This window comes from Meles meles, chromosome 10 (assembly GCF_922984935.1).
Source record: "Meles meles chromosome 10, mMelMel3.1 paternal haplotype, whole genome shotgun sequence".
Classification (NCBI taxonomy): domain Eukaryota; kingdom Metazoa; phylum Chordata; class Mammalia; order Carnivora; family Mustelidae; genus Meles; species Meles meles.
Genome location: NC_060075.1, coordinates 86,575,135 through 86,600,053, shown reverse-complemented (window position 1 = coordinate 86,600,053; position 24,919 = coordinate 86,575,135). Strand labels below are relative to the sequence as shown.

At 35.3% G+C, this 24,919-nt stretch overlaps 1 protein-coding gene across 2 annotated transcripts in view; it reads left to right on the top strand.

Annotated features, from left to right (window-relative positions):
* PTPN12 (protein tyrosine phosphatase non-receptor type 12) overlaps positions 1-24,919 on the top strand; it is a 90,116-nt gene that overhangs the window by 42,080 nt on the left and 23,117 nt on the right. For both annotated transcript variants that reach the window (XM_046021220.1, XM_046021219.1), the window contains exons 3-9: positions 8,229-8,305; positions 10,537-10,632; positions 11,662-11,700; positions 13,749-13,820; positions 18,476-18,535; positions 19,736-19,878; positions 23,100-23,166. In XM_046021220.1, the coding sequence (XP_045877176.1) occupies positions 8,229-8,305; positions 10,537-10,632; positions 11,662-11,700; positions 13,749-13,820; positions 18,476-18,535; positions 19,736-19,878; positions 23,100-23,166 (554 nt within the window). The remainder of the gene's footprint in view (positions 1-8,228; positions 8,306-10,536; positions 10,633-11,661; positions 11,701-13,748; positions 13,821-18,475; positions 18,536-19,735; positions 19,879-23,099; positions 23,167-24,919) is intronic.

Sequence of the window (24,919 nt, the reverse complement as noted above, 5' to 3'; positions counted from 1 at the left end):
AATTTCTAGTCATTTTAACTTGGAAAATTGTATTAAAAGCAATTAGACTTAGAGATGTATATTTATTTTTTGTCATAAAAAGAATATAAGTTGGGGTGCCTGGGTGGCTCGCTTGTTAAGCATCTACTTCAGCTCAGGTCATAAAAGCAGGGTCCGGGGATCGAGCTTCATGTCAGACTCCCTGCTCAGTGGGAAGCCTACCTCTCTCCCACTATCCCTGCTTGTGTTCCTTCTCTCACTGTCTCTCTCTCTGTGTGTGTCAAATAAATAAATAAATAATATATATGAAAAAAGTAAGTTGTCAATTTCCTTTACATGTTTAGCATATCCAGTGCTTCCAGACAGTATTTTTTTAAAACAGTTTTGAAGTATAATTTACATACCATAAAATTTACCCATTTTAAATATACAATTCAATAATTTTTATTAAATTTATATAGAGTTGTGCAACCATTGACATGATGCAGTTTTAGAGCATTTCTGTTAGCCGTCAAATGATCATTTATGCGAGTTTATAGTCCTTAGCCCTAGGCAACCATTAATGCTTTCTGTCTGTAGCTTTTCCTATTCTGGAAATTTCATGTAAATGTAAGTATACAATATGTAGTCTTTTATGTCTGGATTTTCGTGAAGCATGTTTTTGCGATTCATCCATGTCTTAGTATCTTTCAGTAGTTCATTCCTTTTTATTGTTAAGCAGTATTGCATTGTAAGGATATCACATCGTGTTTATCCATTCACTGGTTGATGAACATTATGAATAATGATACTATGAACATTAACACACAAATCTTTATGTGGACATATGGCTCTCTTTTTCTTAGATAGATACTCCAGAATGGAATTTCTGGATCTGTGGTAGCTTATGTTTAACTTTTTAAGAAACTGCTACACTGTTTTTGAAAGTAGCTGTGTCCATTTACTTTCCCACCACCAATATCTAGGGGTTCCAGTTTCTCCATATTCCTTTTTACTCAGTCTTTTTGAGTGTAGCTATTACAGTGAATGTATATAGGTATCTCATTGTGGTTCTAAGGTCCATTTTCCTAATGATTAACGATGTTGAGCATTTTTTCATGTTCCGTTAGCCACTTATATCTTCTTCGGTGAAGTTTCTTCAAATTCTTTATAATTCCATTAGGGTTTTTTGTTGTTGTTGTTGTTGTTTTTTTTAATTTTATTGAGTTGTGGGGCACCGGGGTAGCTCGGTTAAGTGTCTGCCCCCAGCTCAGGTCATGATCCCAGGATCCTGGGATCTAGCTCCACATCGGGCTCCCTGCTTGGCAGGGAGCCTGCTTCTGCCTCGCCTCCCTGCTTGTGTTCTCTGTCTCTCTCAAATAAATAAAATCTTTAAAAAAAAATCCTGGGCACCTGGGTGGCTCAGTGGGTTAAAGCCTCTGCCTTCAGCTCAGGTCATGATCCCAGGGTCCTGGGATCAAGCTCCATATCAGGCTCTCTGCTCAGCAGGGAGTCTGCTTCTGCCTCTCTCTGCCTGCCTTTCTGCCTACTTGTGAACTCTGTCAAATAAATAAATAAAAATCTTTAAAAATCCTACTGAGTTGTTAAAAGTTCTTTAGCTATCCCAGATACAAGTCTTTCTTTACATATATGGTTTGAAAATTTTTTCCTCCCTGTTTATGGCTTATCTTTTCATTTTCTTAAGGTATCTTTTAAAATGTGCAAGCTTTTACAGTTTTTCAGTTTTATGGATCATGCTTTTGATACCCTGTCCGTGAACTCTGCCTAATCCAAGATCACAAAGATTTTCTCTGTTTTCTTATTTTTCTTCCAAAAGTATTGTAGCTTTAGCTTTTACATTTAGGTCTGTAATCCATTTTCAGTTAATTTTCTGAAATAATCTGTGTATGTAGGGTTGTTCTAATACCATTTGTTGAAAAGACTGTCCTTTCTCCATTGAATTGCCTTGGTACCCCTGTTAGAAATCATTGGACCGTAAATACAAGGGTTTTTTTGTTTTTGTTTTTGTTTTCCTGACCTCTTAATTTTACTACACTGTTGTATTCTTTTTTTTTTTTTTTTAAGATTTTATTTATTCATTTGACAGACAGAGATCACAAGAAGGCAGAGGCAGGCAGAGAGAGGGGAGAAGCAGGCTCCCCACTCAGCAGAGAGCCCGATACGGGGCTTGATCCCAGGACCCTGGGATCATGACCTGAGCTGAAGGCAGAGGCTTTAACCACTGACCCACCCAGGTGCCCCTACATTGTTGTATTCTTAAGCCAGTATCATACTGTCTTCATTATGGTAACTTTATAGTAAGTTTTTTTAATATAAAGATTTTATTTATTTATCTGGCAGACAGAGATCACAAGTAGGCAGAGAGGCAGGCAGAGAGAGGCAGAAGCAGACTCCCTGCTGAGCAGGGAGCCTGATGCAGGACTTGATCCCAGAACCCTGAGATCATGACCTGAGCAGAAGGCAGAGGCCTAACCCACTGAGCCACCCAGGCACCCCTGTAGTAAGTTTTAAAGGCAAGAAATGTTAAGTTCTCAACTGTGTTTTTTTTTTTTTTTTTAATTTATTTCGGGTTTTCTTTTTTAAGATTTTATTATTATTATTGTTATTTATTTATTTTTTTTTTTTATTTTTATTTATTTGCCAGAGAGAGAGTACACACAAGCAGGCAGAGAGGCAGGCAGAAGCAGCGAGAGAAGCAGGCTCCCCGCCGAGCAAGGAGCCCGATGCGGGACTCGATCCCAGGACCCTGGGATCATGACCTGAGCTGAAGGTAGCGGCTTAACCAACTGAGCCACCCAGGTGTCCCAAGATTTTATTTATTTATTTGACAGAGAGAGATATAGAGATCAACAAGTAGGCAGAGAGGGAGGCAGAGAGAGGGGGAAGCAGGCTACCTGCCGAGTAGAGAGCCTGACGCAGGGCTCAATCCCAGGACCCTGAGATCATGACCTGAGCTGAAGGCAGGGGGTTAACCCACTGAGCCACCCAGGCACCCCATATTTGGTTGTTTTGGTTCCTTTATATTTGCATATAAATTGTGGGATCAGCTTGTCAATTTCTGCAAAAAACCCTAATGGTATTTTAATAAGGATTGCATTGAATCTATGGATCAACTTGGGAAGAATAGCCATCTTAAACCATATTGATTGTTCAATCTATGTCATGAATTGTGTCTCTCCATTTATTTAAATATTTAATTTCTCTCAGCAGTGTTTTATAGTTTTCAGTGCACAAGTCCTATATTTATTTTTTAAATTCTTTATCGGAATGAACAATTTTTTTAAAAAATTTTATTTGTGAGAGAGAGAGTGCACAGCTGGGGGAGAGGCAGAGGGAGAGGTAAAAGTAGACTCCCCACTGAGCAGGCAACCCCATGTGGGGCGCCATCCCAGGACCCTGAGATCATGACCTGAGTCGAAGGCAGATACTTAACCAAATGAGCCACCCAGTGCCCCTGAATGAAGTTATTTTATTCTCAAATTCTTTATTACTAACACATAGAAATACAAGTTGTATTTTTGTATTGATTTTTTAAAAATCTAGTGACCTTCCTGAAGTCATTTATTAGTTTAGTAGTTTTTAATGGATCCTTTAGGATTTTTTTTTTACATACTGAGCCATTTTATCTCCAAATAATGACAGTTTTACTACTTCCTTTCCAATCTGAATGCCTCTTTTGCCTTGTTTTGCTAGTTAGAAACTCTGCTACAGTGTTGAAATAGCCAAGAGCAGACTTTTTGCTTCTGCTCCATTAAAAGTGGTTTCATCATTGTTCAAAGATTATATAGGTTTTTCTAGAGCTATCTTAGAGATTTGATTTATTTTATACTAGAATACTGATGCCAGTTCCAGAGTTAAAAAATATCTAGTGCTCTTTGTCAAGAATGATCTGTGCTTTGTTTGCTAAGAGGACTAAAGTCAAGCTGGCTAGCCTTTAGAAGTGATGAATCAGTGTAATATGTGTACTATAATTTAATTATGAAGATTCCTGTTTTTCCCCTGAGACCTAGGATTTAATCAATAGGAAGTTTCAGTTTCTTTGGAGATGACAGTATCTAAATATTTTCTTTTTGTTGCCATAGGTTGTTGATGTTTGTTTGGGGGGGTGGTGGGCGTCGCTGCTCAGAGAGCCTCCTGTGTGGCCAGTCTTCAAGGTTTTATCTGTTTGGAGTTGGATTCTTGGGAGATTTTAGAGGCAGTCAGCAAAACCATGGAGAGGAATGATTGTTTTCATTTCTTTAATACTCTTTAAGTTATACACATGTTTATGCTTCATAGGAGCACCAATGAAAAACTGAAAATACATGTGATCATGTGTTATGTTATATAAACAACCTAACATTGGTTTTTAAAATTATCAATAATACACTATGATTATTTAGTATAAAGCAGTGACTATAAAATTTGTGGTTTAGAGTTTAAAATAAGCCATTTTTTTTGCCCCATCTTGAACTTACTGAATCAAACTTCTTACATAATATGGTACTCAGGGGGCACCTGGGCAGCTCAGTTGGTTGAGTGTCTGCCTTCGGCTCAGGTCATGATTCCAGGGTCCTGGGATCGAGACCCGCATCGGGCTCCCTGCTCAGCAGAGAGCCTGCTTCTCTCTCTCCCTCTGCCTGCTGCTCTGCTTACTTGTGTTCTCTTTCTCTCTCTCTGTCAAATAAATAAAATCTAAAAAAAAAAAAAAGAACATGGTACTTAGAAGTCTTGTATTTTAATTTGCTTTTATAGCTCTCCAGGTGTTATGATTAGAAACAGACGAAATAAGACTGGCAAAATGTTGAAATTATTTAATATTACACTGTATGTTAATTAACTGGAATTTGAATAAAAAAATGTTGAAATTATTAAAACAGGGTAATGGTTATATGGGGATTTAGTTTGTTATTTTTGTGTATGCATAAAATTTTCATCATGGAATATTTTTAAAAAATTAACAGCATGGGGGCACCTGGGTGGCTCAGTGGTTAAGCCTCTGCCTTCGGCTCAGGTCATGATCTCAGGGTCCTGGGATCCAGTCCCACGTAAGGCTCTCTGCTCAGCAGGGAGTCTTCTTCTTCCTCTCTCTCTCTGCCTGCCTCTCTTCCTACTTGTGATCTCTCTGTCAAGTAAATAAATAAAATCTTTAAAAAAAAAAAATTATCAGCATGGATATAACAGCCTGATACCAGTATTGACTATCATTTGGGAGCCACTGTTCTCATTTGGGTTCACAATCCCCAGAAACATTTACTGAGGATCCAGTGGTAAACCAACTATTGTACAGGGTCCTATGTTTGAGATACTTTTACTGGAGACTAATATGCCACATGAATAAGGGTAGTTAATTGGGACTCCTTGTTACTGGTAAACAATGGTGAGAGGAAGCTTCGTGTAGTTACTTAACTGTCATTATCCTAACTACTAAATATTCCCATTTACCAGAAGATCAAGTGAGATAAGAAACAGAGCATTGATAAACATACAAACATTCTCTTTTCTGAAAACACGGAAAAGAGATACATGATTTTAATCGGAGGCTACTATGTCTTCTGTATCTCTTCCTACAAATCCTCGAAGATTTCACCAAAAATTAATAAAATCAGCAGAACTGGGCCTTAGTACTAATGTATAAAACTTGAGTCATTGACAAATTAGTTATTCATTAGTTGACTTTGAAGGGTTTGCTAAAAAGTTTTATTCATGTCTGTTACTGTTTCTGTATTTGTCTTTTTCTGCCCTAATTGCCTTTAATATTCATCATCCCTGGATTAGACAGGACCATAATATGATAATGGCATCTTATATATTAAATGCTGTGGTTCTTTCTAATCTAGATACCTGTGAATATTAGGTAGTCCTACTGCTTTAGGATTTCATAGGCTCAAAGTATCTCCCCCTAAATATTTATTACTACAAATGGAAAGATAGTAACTTTATAGTGGGAAACAACCAGGTAACACCATATTAACCAAGTATTCAGGATTAATATCACAAATAATATGAAATTGACATCATAAACCCCTTGGTGTGTCTTTTCACTGAGAAGGACACGTCATCATTCCCTGGTATTCTTGCTAAAAATTCATAAGCCTCATTCCAGTCATTAAAAAAAAAGGCAACTTTTGTAGACTGGAACAAACTAAGGAGAAATAATAACTATATGTAATGTGGGATCCTGGAAAGAGAAAAAAAATTTTAAGAACACAAACTGAAACAAAACTATTTGCATTACTTATGACTAAAGACTGATTTTTCTTTTTTCATATAAATTGGTAGAAAAACATAGACATAGGTAAAAATGTGTAAAGGATATAAAGAAGTAGTATATGGTAAAAGAAACCTCAATAATCAGTAACTGTATGAAAATGTGTGACCACTTGCATAGTTCAAGAGATACATGTCTAATTATTTTTTCTTTTTAGAATGTCACCTATTAAAAAGTATAATACCCAGTCACTCTTACAAATGGCATTTGTATTGTGTAAGTTAGTATACAACTTTTAGAAGGCAAGTAGCATTTTTTCTGTTAGGAACTTAGGTTATACCACAGTGAAAACAGATACATGTACAGCAGTGTTTAGTGTGGTAGGTTTTAATAGGAAAAAATGGGCCATCGGTACTGTAGCTGGTTAAATAAATAACAAACACCCATACAGTGTACTTTATGTAACATGTGAATGAGATAGACCTGTATTATATTAGCTCTAGGAAGAGTTCCAGGATATAGGATTAACTAAAAAGTGAAATAACAGAGAATGGGATGATTGCATTTGCATAGTTTTCAAAGAATGTAGGTATATGCATAAAATTACTTCTGGAAGGGAAAAAGAACCCTAATAGTGTCTTTGTTGGGAAAGAGATACCTGGACTTCAAGGACAGGGGAAGATTACTTTTCATTTTATTCCTTTCTTTAAAATGTGCCTAGGTGGCTCAGTTGGTTAGGTATTTGACTTGATCTCAGCTAAGGTCTTGGTCTCAGAGTTGTGAGTTCAAGTCCCACACTGGGCTCCATGCTATGCGTGGAGCCTGCTTAAACTAAAAAAAAAAAAAAAAGGGGGGGGGCTCCTGGGTGGCTCAGTGGGTTAAGCCGCTGCCTTCGGCTCAGGTCATTATCTCAGGGTCCTGGGATCGAGTCCCGCATCGGGCTCTCTGCCCAGTGGAGAGCCTGCTTCCATTCCTCTCTCTCTCTGCCTGCCTCTCTTGTGATTTCTCTCTGTCAAATAAATAAAATCTTAAAAAAAAAAAAAAAGGCCTTTCTTTAAAATCTGATTTTTAAAAATCATATACATATTTTATTTGAAAAAAATAAAATTGCAAATTTATAAAACTAATGAAATTTATATGTGTATATTTTAAAGATTTTATTTATTTGACAGGAGGAGAAATAGTGGGAGAGAGGACAAACGGGGGGAGCAGCAGAGGGAGAGGGAAAATCAGGCCCCACCCTGAGCAAGGAACCTGATACAGGGCTGGATTCCAGGATCCTGGGATCACGACCCCACCTGAAGGCAGACGCCTAACCCTATATTTTTTGAACTTTTTGGTAAAGATTTTTTTTAACCTTAATTTGGTATTACCTAATAATATATATTATTACCAAGTGCAGTGTTTAGCACTTTTTATGCATCATCTTACTTCATTTGTCATAATTTACTCAATTTTTGTAATTTTTTGTGAAACATGAAAGCTGCATTTCCTACTAAGAATTTTGGCAAATGATGGGGCGCCTGGGTGGCTCAGTGGGTTAAAGCCTCTACCTTCAGCTCAGGTCATGATCCTAGGGTCCTGGGATCGAGCCCCGCATCGGGTTCTCTGCTCAGCAGGGAGCCTGCTTCCCTTCCTCTCTCTCTCTCTCTCTCTCTCTCTCTGCCTGCCTCTCTGCCTATTTGTGATCTCTATCAAATAAATAAAAATAAAATCTTAAAAAAAAAAAAAGGAATTTTGGCAGATGAACTTGTGCATTAGTGGTTAGTGTCCACTACCTCGTATGTTTGTTAAAAAACTGCAGCCCTGGGCTCTTGTCTAGCAAACCTGGGACGATGCCCAGGAATTTGTGTATTAAAAGAGTTCCTGAGATTATTCTGATTATAGCTTTAAAACACAGCTTTGCGTCATCAGATTTTTGTTTTTATAGACCTATTTTCTATAAATATGATGTTAGAAATTGTTCTTCAAAAAAATATTTTCAAGTTATATAGTTTATTAGAAAACACATGTTTACCAATAGGATGTAATTTATGAAATCCTTTTTTTTTTCTTGTAGTTGATCACAGCCGAGTTAAGTTGACTTTAAAGACTCCTTCTCAAGATTCAGACTATATCAATGCAAATTTTATTAAGGTATGTATTAACTTTAAATGATGTTTCTCTGCCCTACTTAATGTCCTCCTACATACTAGTTTTTATTAAAGTTTTTTAAGTTGCCTAAATATTATACCAGTAGCAAAGACAAAACAAAAAGATCACAGCCCTGACTCTATGTGGTTTTCTTCCTTTCATCTAACCTTATTCATAAAGAAAGAGTTTTGCTTAGTTTCATGATAGTTGAGATTGCTTTCCATTTTTTCTTTTCTTTCCTTTTTTTAACATTGAAGGCTTATAAACAGTTTACCATTTGATAAATCATCTTCTCCATTGTCCCTTTGGTTTATATACACAAATGTACATACCTGGTTATTCCTTGTTTTTGAACTATATAGGTCGTTTCCAATTTTCTTGATGGTAATATTGCAGTGAACCTTGTTATTCTTTTGAATAATTTCTTGGGATAAATTATCAGGGCTGGAATTACTGAGTAATACTGATTTAAAATTATAGAATATAAATTTAGATTAAAACTTTTTGAAAATTGTCACTGTGTTTCGAGTGACAACCCAACTGAATACAAGATTAAATACAGCATTTATGTAGATAACCATTTTTGGATACTCTTATATCGAAAGCAGTCAAGTTCTTGCATAGTAGTTACCAATATACAGATTGAAACTGCTACTTGATTAAATAAAAACTGCTTTGTTCCATTAGTTATTCTGGGTCTTTGAATGACAGTATAATTTCAATTCTTTTATATATGGTATTTACAGATACTTTTTTTTTTTTTAAGATTTTATTTATTTATTTGACAGAGAGAGAGAGATCACAAGTAGGCAGAAAGGCAGGCGGGGGCGGGGGGAGGGAGCAGGCTCCCTGCTGAGCAGAGAGCCTGATGCGGGGCTGGATCCTGGGATCATGACCTGAGCCGAAGGCAGAAGCTTAACCCACTGAGCCACCCAGGCGCCCCTACAGATACTTTTAAAGAAATATTTTGTTGGGGGGGGCGCCTGGGTGACTCAGTGGGTTAAAGCCTCTGCCTTCAGTTCGGGTCCTGTGATCGAGGGCTGCATGGGGCTCTCTGCTCGTCAGGGAGCCTGCTTCCTCCTCTCTCTCCGCCTGCCTCTCTGCCTACTCTCTGTGAAATAAATAAAATCTTTAAAAAAATTTTTTTTGTTGGGGTGCCTGGGTGGCTCAGTCGTTAGGCCTCTGTCTTCAGCTCGGGTCATGATCCCAGGGCCCTGGGATTGAGCCCTGCATCGGGCTTCCTGCTCAGTAGGAAGCCTGCTTCTCCTTCTCCCACTCCTCCTACTTGTGTTCCCTCTCTCTAGCTGTGTTTCTCTCTGTTGAATAAATAAATAAAATTTAAAAAAAATATTTAGTTGACAGAAATATTACGAGTGGTACAAGTTACATGGTAAAATTAATATTACCCATAGCAACATTAAACCATCATGGTTTCAAATACCCCCCCAACAAAATCAATTTAATTAAAATTATGACAAAACCCCAAATTAAGAATAAGAAGTTAAACAAAAACTAATATGTAGGTGGTTTGCTGTTTCAGATGTTGTCAATGTTAGTATTCTTTTTATAAGGACATTGTTAAAAGTTCTAGTTTTGTGGGGCACCTGGCTGGCTCAGTCAATGAAGGATGTAGCTCTTGATCTCAGGGTTGTAAGTTTGAGCGCTGCATTGGGTATAGAGATTACTTAAATATAAAATCTTTAAAAACCAAAAAAAGCTCCAGTTTTTAATTCTACTTAGTAACACTGATCTATCATGTGATTTAATTATGTGCTAGTTTAGTATTTTAGTCTGCTGTCTTATTTAGTGTATTCCCAGGTTTGTTATTAGATATATATATATAGTAGACACCCCAAAAACCTTTTAAGTTGTGTAAATAATTGAAGGTAGCTATGGAAGAATCTAGCTAAGAAAGAACTATTAGGTAGTTTTACTGTTATTTTTAGAATCAAAGCATGCTTTTTGTTTCTGTCTAGTTAGCTTTGGTGACTAGGTATTGGGGCTTTTTTTTTTTTTTTTGAAGCCAGGGAAATAATAATTTGTAAATTAGCAGAAGGCAGTTCAATGATCAATTCTGTGTGCCATTTCTAATAAATACACAAAATCAGTATATTATTTGGAAATACTTAAGGTGAAAAGAGGAGTATTACTAATAAAATTGAAACCTTAAAATTAGGTAAGGAAATACTTTTGGTAATTGTAATAAATATGAAATTTCCTTTTAACCATTTTAGGGTGTTTATGGGCCAAAAGCATACGTGGCAACCCAAGGACCTTTAGCAAATACAGTAATAGATTTTTGGAGGATGATATGGGAGTACAATGTCGTAGTAAGTAATTTACTTTTCATAATCTGTTTTGACAATTATTACATGTGATGACATAGGAAATGTTTTACTGAATAAAGGGTGAGAAGACTTTTTAGCTATAATGATGTGCTAATTATAATTTATGTTTACTAAAAAGACCGAAACTGAAGTCTAGGATGTTTCATTCAATTCTCACAAATTAGTTGAAATATTTTAAGGGGAGAGTATGATAATACTTTAAATCTTTTCATCAGTCAGTAACTGTTAAGATATCTACCAAGTTAGATGGATACAGGGATAGCTATGTGATAGAAAAAGAGTGAAGTGTTAATGGTAGAATATAGATGATAGCTGTGTAGTGTTTACTGTTAAGACTATTTCAACTTTGCCAGACGCCTGGGTGGCTCAGTCAGTTAAGCAGCTGCCTTTGGCTCAGGTCATTCCAGCGTCCTGGGATCGAGTCCCACATTGGGCTTCTTACTCCGTGGGGAGCCTGCATCTCCCTCTGCCTCTGCCTGTACTCTGTCTCTTTGACAAATAAATAAAATCTTAAAAAAAAAAAAGGACTATTTCAACTTTGCTATGTGTTTGAAACATTACATTATAAAATGTTGGGATAAAGAAGCAAATCTAATAACCTTTTTGTTTAAAGACAGTATTAAATGTATTCAGCCTTCAGATAATTTTATTAAGTGTATTTAAAATATTTCGTAGTGCTATTTGGGTAAATATCCTAAAAGTGATATTTTAATGTAATTTCAAAAGTCAGAGGCCAGTCTATAAGGATCATAAAATTTAATTCAAATTAAATACATTATGATAATTGAAGCCAATTTAATTTGTTGTTATATAGTTAATCCTTGATTACAAGGTGTGATTTTGATCATTTCTTTAGTTCCTACTTTTAATATTAAAACTACTTTTTTTGACAGGCTAGGTGTAATTACACTCAGTAAAAAGTAATTCTTAGAATTCGTATTTTATTTTAAAAGTAAAATTGTGTTTAATTGATACAGTCTTCATCTCATCCCATCTCTCATTTCTTTTTAGATCATTGTGATGGCCTGTCGAGAATTTGAGATGGGAAGGGTATGTATACCTAATAACACTTAAAATAATTGTGGAGGATCGTTTTTATCATTTCATTTCTAGGGATATATAGTTCCAGTCCTTTGTGATATTCTGAGCCCAAGTAGTTAAAGTAGATACTTCTTTTTTATGTTCTGATACTGGTTTTACTTGATAAAAGAAACATCATCATCTCTAAAAATCGCATAAGCTTTTTTTTTTTATATATCATAGGTATGTTTTACGACACACTTAAAATAATAGATACTCTATCGTTAGTCTTTTGATGTTTAATGATTGTTGTAAGTAGAACACTATGGACTAAAGTAGAGAGGTATTTTAAAATAGGAATTAAATTGAGCAAATGAAAATGAGTTCAATAAAATAATTTTGATTAATTATATCAGTTTATAGCTGGAATATTCTGATTTTTCTGTCTGAGAGTACCATTATGTTTTTTTGTTTGTTCATACTGTCTTCAAAAGCAAAGAGAACAAAATTCCTTAATCTGAAATTTTTATCATTGGTATTTTTATACTCTGTGCAAGTAAAATTAGTTTTAAAACCATTGTGATCTCCTGCAGCTTCAAGACCAACTAAGTTTTTAATGTTGGAGGTGCTAATATATTTACAGAGAATAGATGTTAAATAAAACAAGTGTAGTCTTCTGTAAATGTGACACACACATCAGACTTAGAAACAAATTATGTGATGATTTCAATTTTCCTTATACTAATGTGGTACATTAGTTAAAGTAAAGTTTTTTAAAATCTGTTTCACCCATCCCTTCACCCACCTCCCCTCTGGCAAAAAAGTTGTAAAAATTCTTGTTAAATTTTTTTTCAGTAAAGGATATATTGCATAAAGCAAAGTAGTGCATCTTTTAGTTATGTGAGACATTGTAATATATAAATCATTGGGAAACCTTATTTTAACTAATAATTTTTGTCATTCCTCATTAAATCCTTTACCAGTAGTAGGAGTATCACATAATATTGGATAGAAAATTAACAGTCTAAGATTAGAAAATACATATGCCAGTAAATTAGGTTATCCGTTTAAGAATTGACAGGATGTACTTCAATACCAGTATTATTAATTATTTGTATTAGAAAATTTAAATTGCACTCTCCTACTGTTTTTTCAAGTTACTGTTAAGGTTTAGGATTCATTTCTCCTTTCATTCTGTTAATATTTGCCACTTGTATTTCAGTAGTAATACTTGATGGAAAAAGGTCATATTGAGTACAGAATTTTTGAAGCTAAAGATTTTGTGATCATAGTATTTTGTTAGTGGTAAATTGTCAGTGAATTAGGACCTATGAATTTATTTGATAAGCTTGACTTTGATTTTGACCTAGAATAAGACCTAATGGAAGGACATAAGTAATGAAATCAAATAAACCTACACTTTACTAGCATTTTCACCTTGGTGCTATAGTTTCCTCATCTCTGAAATGACTGTGATAATATGATTATAGATTATTCAGTGTATGATGTTTAGCACATAGTTTTTGGTGTCAATTGTTTATTAGTTTATACTCAGAATATAAATACCAATACATTCCTTACTTAGTTACAACTTGGGAAATTCTTCTTATAGCAAGTAGAGTGTTCTTTTCTACTATCCCACAGATTTTACACCTAATGGGAATTTGGCTAGATGTTATAGAGATTGTCATTTTACAAGCATTAAAACTTGCCTGGCAGCCTTTATACTAAACAGACTTCCTTGTACCAGGCACTTTGTTTTTTTAAAGCAGTGTTTCTTTTCTAGAGGAGGATCTTCGGAATCTACTCTGTTGACCAAGCAGATAGCAGTGAACAGCTTAGACATTTATATTAATAAAGTTCTTATGAGTAATCTTAGAAAGCAAATAGTAGCTTACCTTTAAGAACAGTTGGGTAAGGCTAAGCTCTTCTAACACTTTGCCTACTAATGTCAGTTTTTCTGTTTTCTGGGAAGAGCAACAAGCTGAACACTAGGGCACAAAATATTTATAGAAGTTCAGGAAAAACTACCATATGGATTACTTACTGGCTTTTTTTTTTCTTTTTTTGTACAACAGAAAAAATGTGAACGCTATTGGCCTTTGTATGGAGAAGAACCTATAATGTTTGCACCATTTAAAATTTCTTGTGTAAGTACTTAGTTATGTATATATTATTCAGAAAACTGGGATGCTAGGGGCACCTGGGTGGCCCAGTGGGTTAAACCTCTGCCTTCGGCTCAGGTCATGGTCTCGGGGTCCTGGGATCAAGCCCCGCATTGGGCTGTCTGCTCAGTAGGGAGCCTGCTTCCCCTTCTCTCTTTGCCTACTGCCCTGCCTACTTGTGATCTCTCTGTCTGTCAAATAAACAAAATCTTAAAAAAAAAAAAGAAAATTGGGATGCTAGACTGATAAATAATTATAATATGGTATGAGGCCAGTTTTATATAAGCCAAGCATTTCCAATATTTCCATGTACACTTAATTATAACAAATATGTATTACTATATTAATAATAATGTTTGTTTTTGGTGGTGTCTGGGTGGCTTAGTCAGTTAGTGGCCAACTCTTGATTTTGGCCCCATGTCATAATTTCAGGATCTTGAGATTGAGCCCCAGGTCAAGCTTCATGCTGGGCAGGGAGTCTGCTTGAGAATTCTCTATCTCCCTCTCCTGCTCCTCCTCCTGCTGTCTCTCTTAAATATATAAATCTTCAAAAAAATAATAGTGTTTGTTTTTATACTGCTTTTAAATTTAAAAGCTTTGAAAATGGCTTCATAAATGTGTAATTTCCTTTTACTTTATTGTGTTAATTTTCTGTTAGTCTTTGTATATAAGTCGATAATAAATGTTTATGTATATAAAGTGAAAATAGGGCAGCCTAGCTATGTTTTGAGTGATCTATTTGGAAATTGGTGTTAAAGTTGAGGTACCTGGCGGGCTCAATCAGTGAAGCATGTGACTCTTAATCTCAAGGTGATTGGCATAAAGTTTCAAACTGAAATGGGAAAGACCTTTGATGACTGAAGTATAGTGTATCATGTTAATCTTTCATGTTTGTTTTGCTATCCAGAATTTTTGTAATTATATACAAAGATGGTTTTGAGAACTGCTGTCCTAGGAGTAAAGATTGATCTTATATGGCAGATAATTAATTATGAAACTTAAAATATACACCTATTTAATAAGCTCTGGAAATGAGCTAAATTCAAGTTCTAAAACTAACTAAAACTAAAACTATCTAAATTCAAGTTCTAAAGCTAACTAAACTAAATTCAAGTTCTAAAACTGAGAAAATGAATTAGAAAACAAAATTAATGAAGGAAAAGCAAAAAAGAGAAACACAAGTGAGCTTTAGAATAGAACCAACAATTTGCTTTTAATATTATACTCAATGGCATCTTTCTTAATCACCTTGAAAGAAATATGTTGTCTTGCTTACTCAAACTCAAAATTTATGACAACGTAAATGAAAATTAAATAACTTCCCTGTATTAGGGTTTTCTAGAGAAATAGAACCAGTAAGATAGGCATATATATAAAGAGAAAAGATTTATTATAAGGAATTGGCTCACAGGATCATGGAGGCTGGTAAGTCCAAGGTCCACAGGGTGGTCAACCAAACTGGAGACCCAGGAAAGTTGATGCTTTAGTTCCAGTCTGAAGACCAGTAACCCGAAACTAGGAGGCTATTAGGTAGTGGTTCTAGTCTAAAGGCAGGCAGGCTAGAGACCCAGAAAGACTAATACTCGTTTCCAGTTTAAAGACAGTCTGCTGTAGAACCAGGAAGAGCCAGTGTTGCAAATGAAAGTAGTATATTAAAGAATTCTGTCATCTGGGCAAGACTGGTCCTTTTATTCTGTTCAGGCCCTGATTGGATGAGGGCCACCCCCACTATAGAGGCAGTCTGCTCTACTCAAAAGTCCACTGATTTAAATCTTAATCTCATCCAAAAACACATTCACAGGAACATGAAGAATTGCCTGGATTTAATAAGTAGCCAGTATTCTGAAGTCCTGGTTAGAATTAACTGGGTTAAACATAAAATTTTAAAAACCCATTGCATTTCCTGTTAGTTAGAATGGATAAAAATAATACGTACCACATTGTGTATTTCTGTGAGGCAACACCTCCTTCCTCAGCAATCCATAAAGTATTCTATAATGTCAAGTTCCTGGACAGTTGAGGAAACCTATTTTCTGTGCAATATAGTTGTATTGAGCATTTGTAAGGTTAAATATAATAAGGTATCTACTATATGTTACATTTCTACTAAAAACAAATATTGCTTAACATTCAACAACTAAATGAGTTGAAATTTCTGAAGAGTTGGGGTTCAAGAATAGTAAACAACATTTAAAATAATGACTAGGGGTGCCTGGGTGGCTCAGTGGGTTAAAGCCTCTGCCTTCGGCTCAGGTCATGATCCCAGGGTCCTGGGATCAAGCCCCGCATCGGGCTCTCTGCTCAGCAGGGAGCCTGCTTCCCTTCCTCTCTCTCTGTCTGCCTCTCTGCCTACCTGTGATCTCTGTCTGTCAAATAAATAAAATCTTTAAAAAAAAAATAAAATAAAATAATGACTAGAGGAAAGAAAGAAATAGATTATCATTTGGAAAAGCTTGAATTGGCTTTTTTGGGTGATTTCTTAAATTGAACTAAAAGATAATTTGAAAAGGCCCTATGAGAGGTTTGATTTGATTAGCAGTAGCTGCTTTGACTTACCAATAATGGGATTGAGCCATGCTAAAAAAACAGTTCTTATTCTTAAATTCTTAAGTTCTAAATTCTTAAAGATTTCAAATGGAAAGTAATTTGTATGTCTTGTGGCTATTTCCAACAACTCAGGATTTGTTATCACTGATGTAAACAAAAAATCAAGTGTATAGGGGCACCTGGATGGCTCAGTCGATTAAGGGTCTGACTCTTGATTTTAGCTCAGGTCATGGTCTCAGGGTTGTAGCAGTGAGCCCCAAGTTGGCCTCCCACACTCAGTGGGGAGTCTGTTTGGAATTCTCTCTTTCACCTCTCCCTCTCCGCCTGTGTACTCTCTCTCTCTCTCTCAAATAAATAAATCTAAAAAAAATTTTAGTTTTTTTTTTTTTTATATTTGTTTATTTGACAGAGAGATCACAAGGCAGATCTAGGCAGAGAGACAGGCAGAGGGAGAAGGGGAAGCAGGCTCCCCGCTGAGCAGAAAGCCCAGTGCGGGGCTCGATCCCAGGACTCTGCCATCATGACCTGACCTGAAGGTAGAGGCTTAACCCACTGAGCCACCCAGGTGCCCCCCAAAAATTTAGCTTATAATTAGAAAGCAGGTTGGTGGTAATGACCATAGTAAATGACTTGACTACTTAACATTCAGTTTTTGAGACTGAGAAAAGACAGTATCAGAAGCTGTCTTGGTTTGGGGATGAGAAAGAGGGTAAAGTATTGGTGGGAGAGGGAGGACTACCTAGGAGGAACTCAGTCACATGTTGCTGCATTTAACCTCTTAGATCAGATGTTGACACACTGTGCATAGGTCAGTCTAACCTGCTGCTTGTTTTGTAGATATTTAATAGAATACAACCATGTCCATTAATTTATGTATTTGCTTATCACAATAGCAAAGTTTAGTAGACAAAAGACTTTATGGTCCACATTGACAAAAATATTTGCTATTTAGCCTTTCTTAGGAAGAAAAAGTTAAGTCCAGGGGCTCCTGGCTGGCTCAGTTTGTGGAGTGTGCAACTTTTGATTTTAGGATTGTAAATTCAAGCCCCACACTGGGTGTAGAGATTACTTAAAAAATAATAATAAAATCAAATTTAAAAAAAAAAAAAAGAAAAGAAAAATTTTGGGACCAGTGTTTTCACCCGTACTCGTTTTTTTTTGTTGTTGAAAGTAGAAACACACTTCCTCTTAATGTTATTTGAAAAGTTCAAAATGAACTGCTGTGACTTAAAAAATTAAAGTAGGAATATTATTGAATATTCTTTTTATTAAAAAACACCATATCCTGTTCTTGACAGTCACTGCCCTAGATTATATGTGGTTTTGTATACAAAGCAGAAAGAATAGTTTCCTAAGGGACAAACATACATTGGCTTCATTCTGATACTTTGACAAATGATAGTAAGAGACTTTTAAAGTGGTTATATTGTCATCAACCAAAATAGTAATTTGAAATTTTATGAGTGCATATTCTTCCTTCCCAAGTTTACATCCAATGAACTGAGAGGTGAGTGTCAGGTAGGTAAATCAGGCTTTAGGGAAAGATAAAATAGTTGAAGGTGGTAGTGGGTACTGAGCATTGTACATTTTGTATTACTTCTCTTATGTAATTCTGGGGGTGGCTATAACTTTGCAACCATGCATGACAGACTCCTGGTTAAGTAATTGGTTAACAGCGACTTCTGGGTTTTTGTTTTTAAACTGTAAGTAGAACTTAGATAAACAACTTGGTGACTTTTAGAATGGTTTTTGTTTGTTTTGGACAGAGAGAACACGGGGTGGGAGGGGAGGGCAGAGGGAGAGAGAGAATCCCACACCCAGCTCTACACCCAGCACGCAGTCTATTGCAGGTCTTGATATCACAACTCTTGAGATCATGACTTGAGCCAAAATCAAGAGTCTGATGCTTAACCGAATGAGCCACCCAGGTGCCCTAGAATGGTTGTTTTTGTAATGACCAGGAGTTTTATACCTGGAGTTTTAATGGTTAATTTTATATTGTGGGCTTTAAATACAAGGTTATTGTTTGTTTTGGTGTGTTTGTCTTTGTTTCAGTGTTCTCACAGACTCACAAGTGTTTTCCTTTATTTTAGGAAGCTGAACAAGCAAGAACAGACTACTTCATTAGGACACTCTTACTTGAATTTCAAAATGTAAGTATTTTCCATTTTAGAGATGGTTTCTAAGGATAGTTTTTAAAGAGAAGATACATAAATTGTATGCCATCTTATCTTGCATAGTTAAGGAAGTTTGTTAATTATTTCTCTTATGTAAGATAATGAAGAAAATCAGAGTGTAACGTTTTATTTTTAGCTATAAGCTTATCAAATTAGATAAAGTAATACAAATTTTAACTTTTAAAACAGTTTTACTAAATTAAATTTACTATATTTGGAATATTTGGTTCTTTGCTGCAAATATTTTTCCTCTATTACAGTTAGCAGATTATAGCATTGTTTATAAAATTATTACCCACTTTTGCTAGTTTACAACTTTTTTAGAAACAAACCACCATCAAAGCTAAGTTTTCGTTTAGATATATATCTAATTCTTACTTGAGGCCTTTGACTTTAGTGTGTCAGATCAATATAAAAATGTTAATTTTCTAGGAAGAAATCGAAGAAAATCTGATGGACCTTAGAGAATGCTATTGGCTTCTCCCTCGATCTCTGTATTTTTATTATTTTAATTTTTGAAAGCATTATGAAAAATTAAACATAGTCATCAAGTGTATCAGTCTTCCTCAACTATTACATTTGTAAACAAACTTATACCTCCTACCTTCTGGTTTACAAGTAGACATGGTTCCAGCACTCCATACTTTGAGACATACATTGATCTAAAATAAGGAAATGGATTGGGGCTAGACAAGTTAGTTTCTAATTTTCTTTTTCAGTTTAAACATTCTATTAGTCTTCTAATTACAAAGATTTAAATACAAGTCTGTATTGCTCAAACATTAACTGTGGATTACTTAAAGAATATGCATAGTGTAAGGGTTAAAGTGCATACTCTGGAGGTGCCTGGGTTCAGATCCCGCATTTGTCACTTGATGTGAAACATTAGGCAAGTTATTTAATCTTTCTGTCTCGATTTCCTTACCTATAAAATCTGGATAGTATTGACAGTACCTTCCTCATACCATCATGTGGAGAATAAATAATTTTTATATGTGAAGCCCTTATATCAATATTTGGTATATGAGAATCAATAAATGTAGTTATCATTTCTTTTTTTAAAGCATTGTTAAATACCACATAAATATCTTACGAATGACAGACAGGCAGCTTTTCTGTGTGCTTTAAAATGTGTAGTATCTTTTTATAACTGCTGAATTTCTGTTATTCTTGAAGGAATCGCGTAGGCTGTATCAGTTTCATTATGTGAACTGGCCAGACCATGATGTTCCCACATCATTTGATTCTATTCTGGACATGATAAGCTTAATGAGGAAATACCAAGAACATGAAGATGTGCCTATTTGTATTCATTGCAGGTACAAAAGAATTTTCCAAATATTTAAATACTTTGAAATATAAGTGGCATTATAATATGGGTGATGTTTGATATTTTAAAACCTAATTTTTAGGATTGCCAAGTGAGATAGGTCATTATATTGGTTTCCAAATAGAAAACCTATCTGAATCCTGAGGCAGTTTTTCTTCTCTTAATTTTTAATTAAGTTATATTTCTTCTAAAAGACTTAGAAATATAGTACATATTTCATAAAACTGCTATCAGTTTCTTTAAGTGACTTGTATCTGCATTCACATTTGCTATAAAGAGTGAATGAAATTTCTGAGACTCAGAAATTAACTGTTTAAAGAGTTCAGAGATTTTTTTAATGGCGACAGAATACCTATCTTTGTTTTTCTTATCCAGTATGTCTGATTGTAATGCTTATTAGTGAATTGGAAAGGCTGCTTTTTATTTATGGGCCAAAAAGGTGACATGCTGATGGACATGTGGGAATCAGTCGACAACTTGGTTAATTAAAAAATATTTTTCTATAGTTAATTCAGTGGTTAGTTGACGATTTAATTAAGTAGTTGACTGTTTTAAGAAGAGAAAAATCTAATTATAGAAAACTGCTTTGACTTAACTTCTTCACAGATTCATCACAATCATTTTTTGTTCTGTGTTGCCCAGTGTACATAGTTCATAAATCCAATTCGATAGGAAGGTTTTCATTTAAAAAATGAAGTAGACCATTTAATATTTTTAAATAGCCCAAAATAGTATCTTAACTGTAGTGACTTAGAAAACACATACGTAAAAGGAAGAAGTCACTCACAATTCCAGTAGAGGTGCTCATTGTTAAAGTTTCACTATATGTCCTGCAGTGTGTGTCCACACAGTGTATGTGTGCTTAGTATTTAAAGAATGTTTCCCCATGTAATATAATTGTGTACATTTTTTTCTAAATCATGTAACTGTTCTTTCTGCAATGAATTATGACTACCCTATATTTTATATTTAACTTTCATTCTTTGGCATTTACTTCCCCTCCCCATCCTTTTATATCTATTTTATTTTAACTTTTTAAAACATTTATTTATTTTAAAAGATTTTATTTCTTTATTTGTCAGAGAGAGCGAGAGTGCACAAGCAGGGAGTACGCAACAGGCAGAGGGAGAAGCAGACTCCTCACGGAGCAGGGAGCCCGATGTGGGGCTTGATTCCAGGACCCTGGGATCATGACCTGAGCCAAAGGCAGATGCTTAACAGACTGAGCCACCCTGCATCCCCTTTTTCATCTATTTTAAACAATAGTTTAAATGTCCAAGTGGCTGTTTTCATGGTGCAATCTTTGAGCACATCTATAATTACTTGATTGGCATAGATATAAGCAAATGTAATTTCTAAGTCATGCTTTTAATACATATTTTAAATTTTGTTACCCATAAAGCTAATGTTAATTATAATTACTTTGTGGCGTGGCTGTGTTCCTGTACTCTCCCCAATACAGTTATCTTGTTTGATTTAATGCCTGCATGACAGGCTACCTTTTTTTTTTTTTTTAAAGATTTGATTTATTTATTTGAGAGAGAGTAAGAGAGAGCATGAAGGCAGGGAGGGTCAGAGGGAGAAGCAGCCTTCCTGCCAAGCAGGGAGCCCGATGCAGGACTCGATCCCGGGACTCCAGGATCATGACCTGAGCTGAAGGCAGTTGCTTAACCAACTGAACCACCCAGGCTCCCTTTTCTTTTTTTTCTTGGTTGTTTATATTCTTTTGTCAATTGCTTGTTTATATACTTTGCCAGTTATTTCATAGTAGGAGTTTATCTCTTAACAATTATGTTATAAATTCTTCATTTATCTTTGTATATTGAGGTTGTTAACTTATAGTCATGTTGTAAGTAGCACGGTTTTTAAGTGATTTTTATTCTGCCAATCTTTTGCCACGCATAAATTTTAAGTTGTTATGTAGTCAGAGTTGTGAATCGTCATTTATGAGTTCTGTCCATTGAGATGCTTAGAGAGTCCTTAGAGAGTCCTTCTGTAATAGTAATACATAAACTATCTTTTTAGCACTTCTGTAGGTTTTTTTGTAAACCTATTTCTAATCCATCTGGAATTTTTTTATGATTAAGGTATGAAGTACGAATCCAGGTTTTGCTCTTGTTAGGCTCACTTTCCCTGTATCATTTATTGAATGGGCTAGTCTTTACCCTTTCATGGGAGACTCCACCATTATGTAATACTTACATATACTCAGATCTGTTTTTGAATTTTGGCAACCCTAACCCTAACCCTAACCTTAGTCACACTTTTAACCATCAGATTTTAAATATATGTCATTTAACCCCTAGTAACTCAATGCAGTATTCCAGAAATGTTTTGATGTGAGGAATTGATAAATGTATCAACAGTTAAAAATTAATATTATGGATTATTAAGAGCTTTTTAAAAATTATACTAAGTGCTGATAGATTTATTTTATCAAGAAATCTTATATGACATGCTTGACAAACTCTAAAGTTTCCAAAATATGCATTAAAATGCTACTCAACGTTTTTTCTGTCTAAAAACTACACTGGTGATGTCAGTAATGTCTTCAGTTACTCAAGAGTGATTCCCAGTCCTGAGATGCACATCTCCTATCTCCCTCTAGTTGAGAGCAGTTGCTCTGATGTACCTTTGTCATGTTTAAAAAAAAAAAAAAAAAACCCTGCAGAATTTCACTTAACATTCTCTGGGTTCTATTAGTTCTTTAGGAAATGAGTGAGTCACTCATCTTTGTTCTGCTGAAATCACGGCTAGTGTTCAAACCAATTTCTAGGGCTTGTGGTATTCCTCATCTTTTCTGTACCTTTTGCAGATTGACATGGTGTACTGTTTCCTCCTCTAAGGCACCAGAGCCATATTGGATGTAAAATAAATTTCTCTCAAGTTATTATGTTGGCTAGACAGGATTTTCTGAGATAGAATTAGATTTCCAAATTAAAAGCTACTAGATAATCTGTGAATCACTTAGGTATTCTCCAAATGTTAGAAGTTCCCTAAATTAAATAAAAACAGGATGTAAATACTAATGTTTAAGATGTTTGCCATGCATATACTTTAAGTTATGATTTGTTTACTAAAACAGTAGAATATTGTCAGGTTTCTTAAATGATTTTTTTTGCTACTGAAAATTAACATGTTCATCCACATTTATTTTACAGTTATTTTATGACAAAAATCAAATTGTTCTTTCAAACTTTATATTTATAGTGCAGGCTGTGGAAGAACAGGTGCCATTTGTGCCATAGATTATACATGGAATTTACTAAAAGCTGGGGTAAGAATAATTTTTATATAGTATTATATTCGATTGATCTGTTATTGTTTTCCAACTTAAGGGTAAATTGTAGTAAATTTTAGCATGTGTTTCATTATGTTACTTCTTTAGAAGTAGCTTTACTATGTAAGAAAAAAGGTAGTGGAACTGGAAAAGGTATAAATGATGTATATTACGTTGAGATAATTTGTGAGGCAGAAAAGTAAACATGTTACCTACCACCCCTTGTTCTATGTGAATTGATACCTACATTTAGAATGGAAACTCCGGGTTGACTTTTCCAAATACAGAATCCTCATTGCCTTTTATATTTATTCTAGGTGTAAGTGTAATCAGTTCAATAAATATTTATGCCTAAAAGGAAATATTATTTTATAGTGGTTAGGAATATTGAGTCTGGAGCCAAACTGCCCAGATTAAAATTCAGTCATTTACTGTCTGTGGGATTTGGGTTCAGTTACTTAATTTCATTGTGCCTCAGTTTTTTCAACTGAAAAATATTTATAACTTGTAAAAAATAAATTAACCTTTGTAAAGTTCCTAGAACTATGTGTGTCCTACATATAGCAAGTGCTCAGTTCAATGTTAAGTTTTCATTAAAACTGGTGTTAAGTGTTGTTACTGTCGCTACTATTTTAAAGACGTTGTGTTCAATACTATGGAGGATATAGAGGCAAATAAAACATAGCCCTTATTACAGATTTGAAAAACATTAGTTGTATCATTGTATGTAGATCTGCTTCTCTTGCTCATTCTGTAGTATTCGTTTTCAGTGCACTGTTTCTTACAGCTTTTTAAAAAACTATTTTTTAAACAGTATATCCAACATAAGCTTGAAGTCACAACCCCAAGATCAAGAGTCACATATTCTACTCACTGAGCCAGCCAGGCTTTGCCCCCTTTGTAGCTTTAAGGTGTGTTTCTGTGAATACGTCAATTTTGATTTTATATCAAATAGGATTAATAAAATAGGGTGGGTTTTTTTTTTTGTTGTTTTGTTTTTTACTTCTTTCCTCCCTCTATTCCTTCTTTTTTCCCCTGCCTTAACATTTTTCAGTGTTGCTAGGGAGTATTTAAATTTTAAATTTTCTTCAAAAGCCTCTGGAGTTAAATTTTATTTTCGTATTCCTCAAAAATGTAATCATGGCTGATACTCAAATGAAAAAAAAATTTTTTTTAAAGATTTTATTTATTTATTTGACAGAGAGAGATCACAAGTAGGCAGAGAGGCAGGCAGAGAGAGGGGAAGAAGCAGGTTCCCTGCTGAGCAGAGAGCCCAATGCAGGGCTCGATCCTGGGACCCTGGGATCATGACCCAAGCCAAAGGCAGAGACTTTAACACACTGAGCCACCCAGGCGCCCCTCAAATGAAAATCTTTAATTGTACAAAATGTAACTAGAATTCTAACTCATTTTTAACATGAAAGTCAAAGATTAAAATTGGGATGGAAAGAGGCATTCAAATAAATGCCAGTAAGCAGAATAAACATCTGGTCATTCCAGGGGCGCCTGGGTGGCTCAGTGGGTTAAGCCTCTGCTTTCGGCTCAGGTCATGATCCCAGGGTCCTGGGATCGAGCCTCGCATCCAGCTCTCTGCTCTGCGGGGAGCATGCAGAAGCAGGGGGAAGGGGCATTGGGAGAAGGAGAAGCAGACTCTGCTGATCAGGGAGCCTGATGTCCTACTAGATCCGAGGACCCTGGATCATGACCTGAGCCGAAGGCAGACGCTTAACTGACTGAGCCACCCAGGACC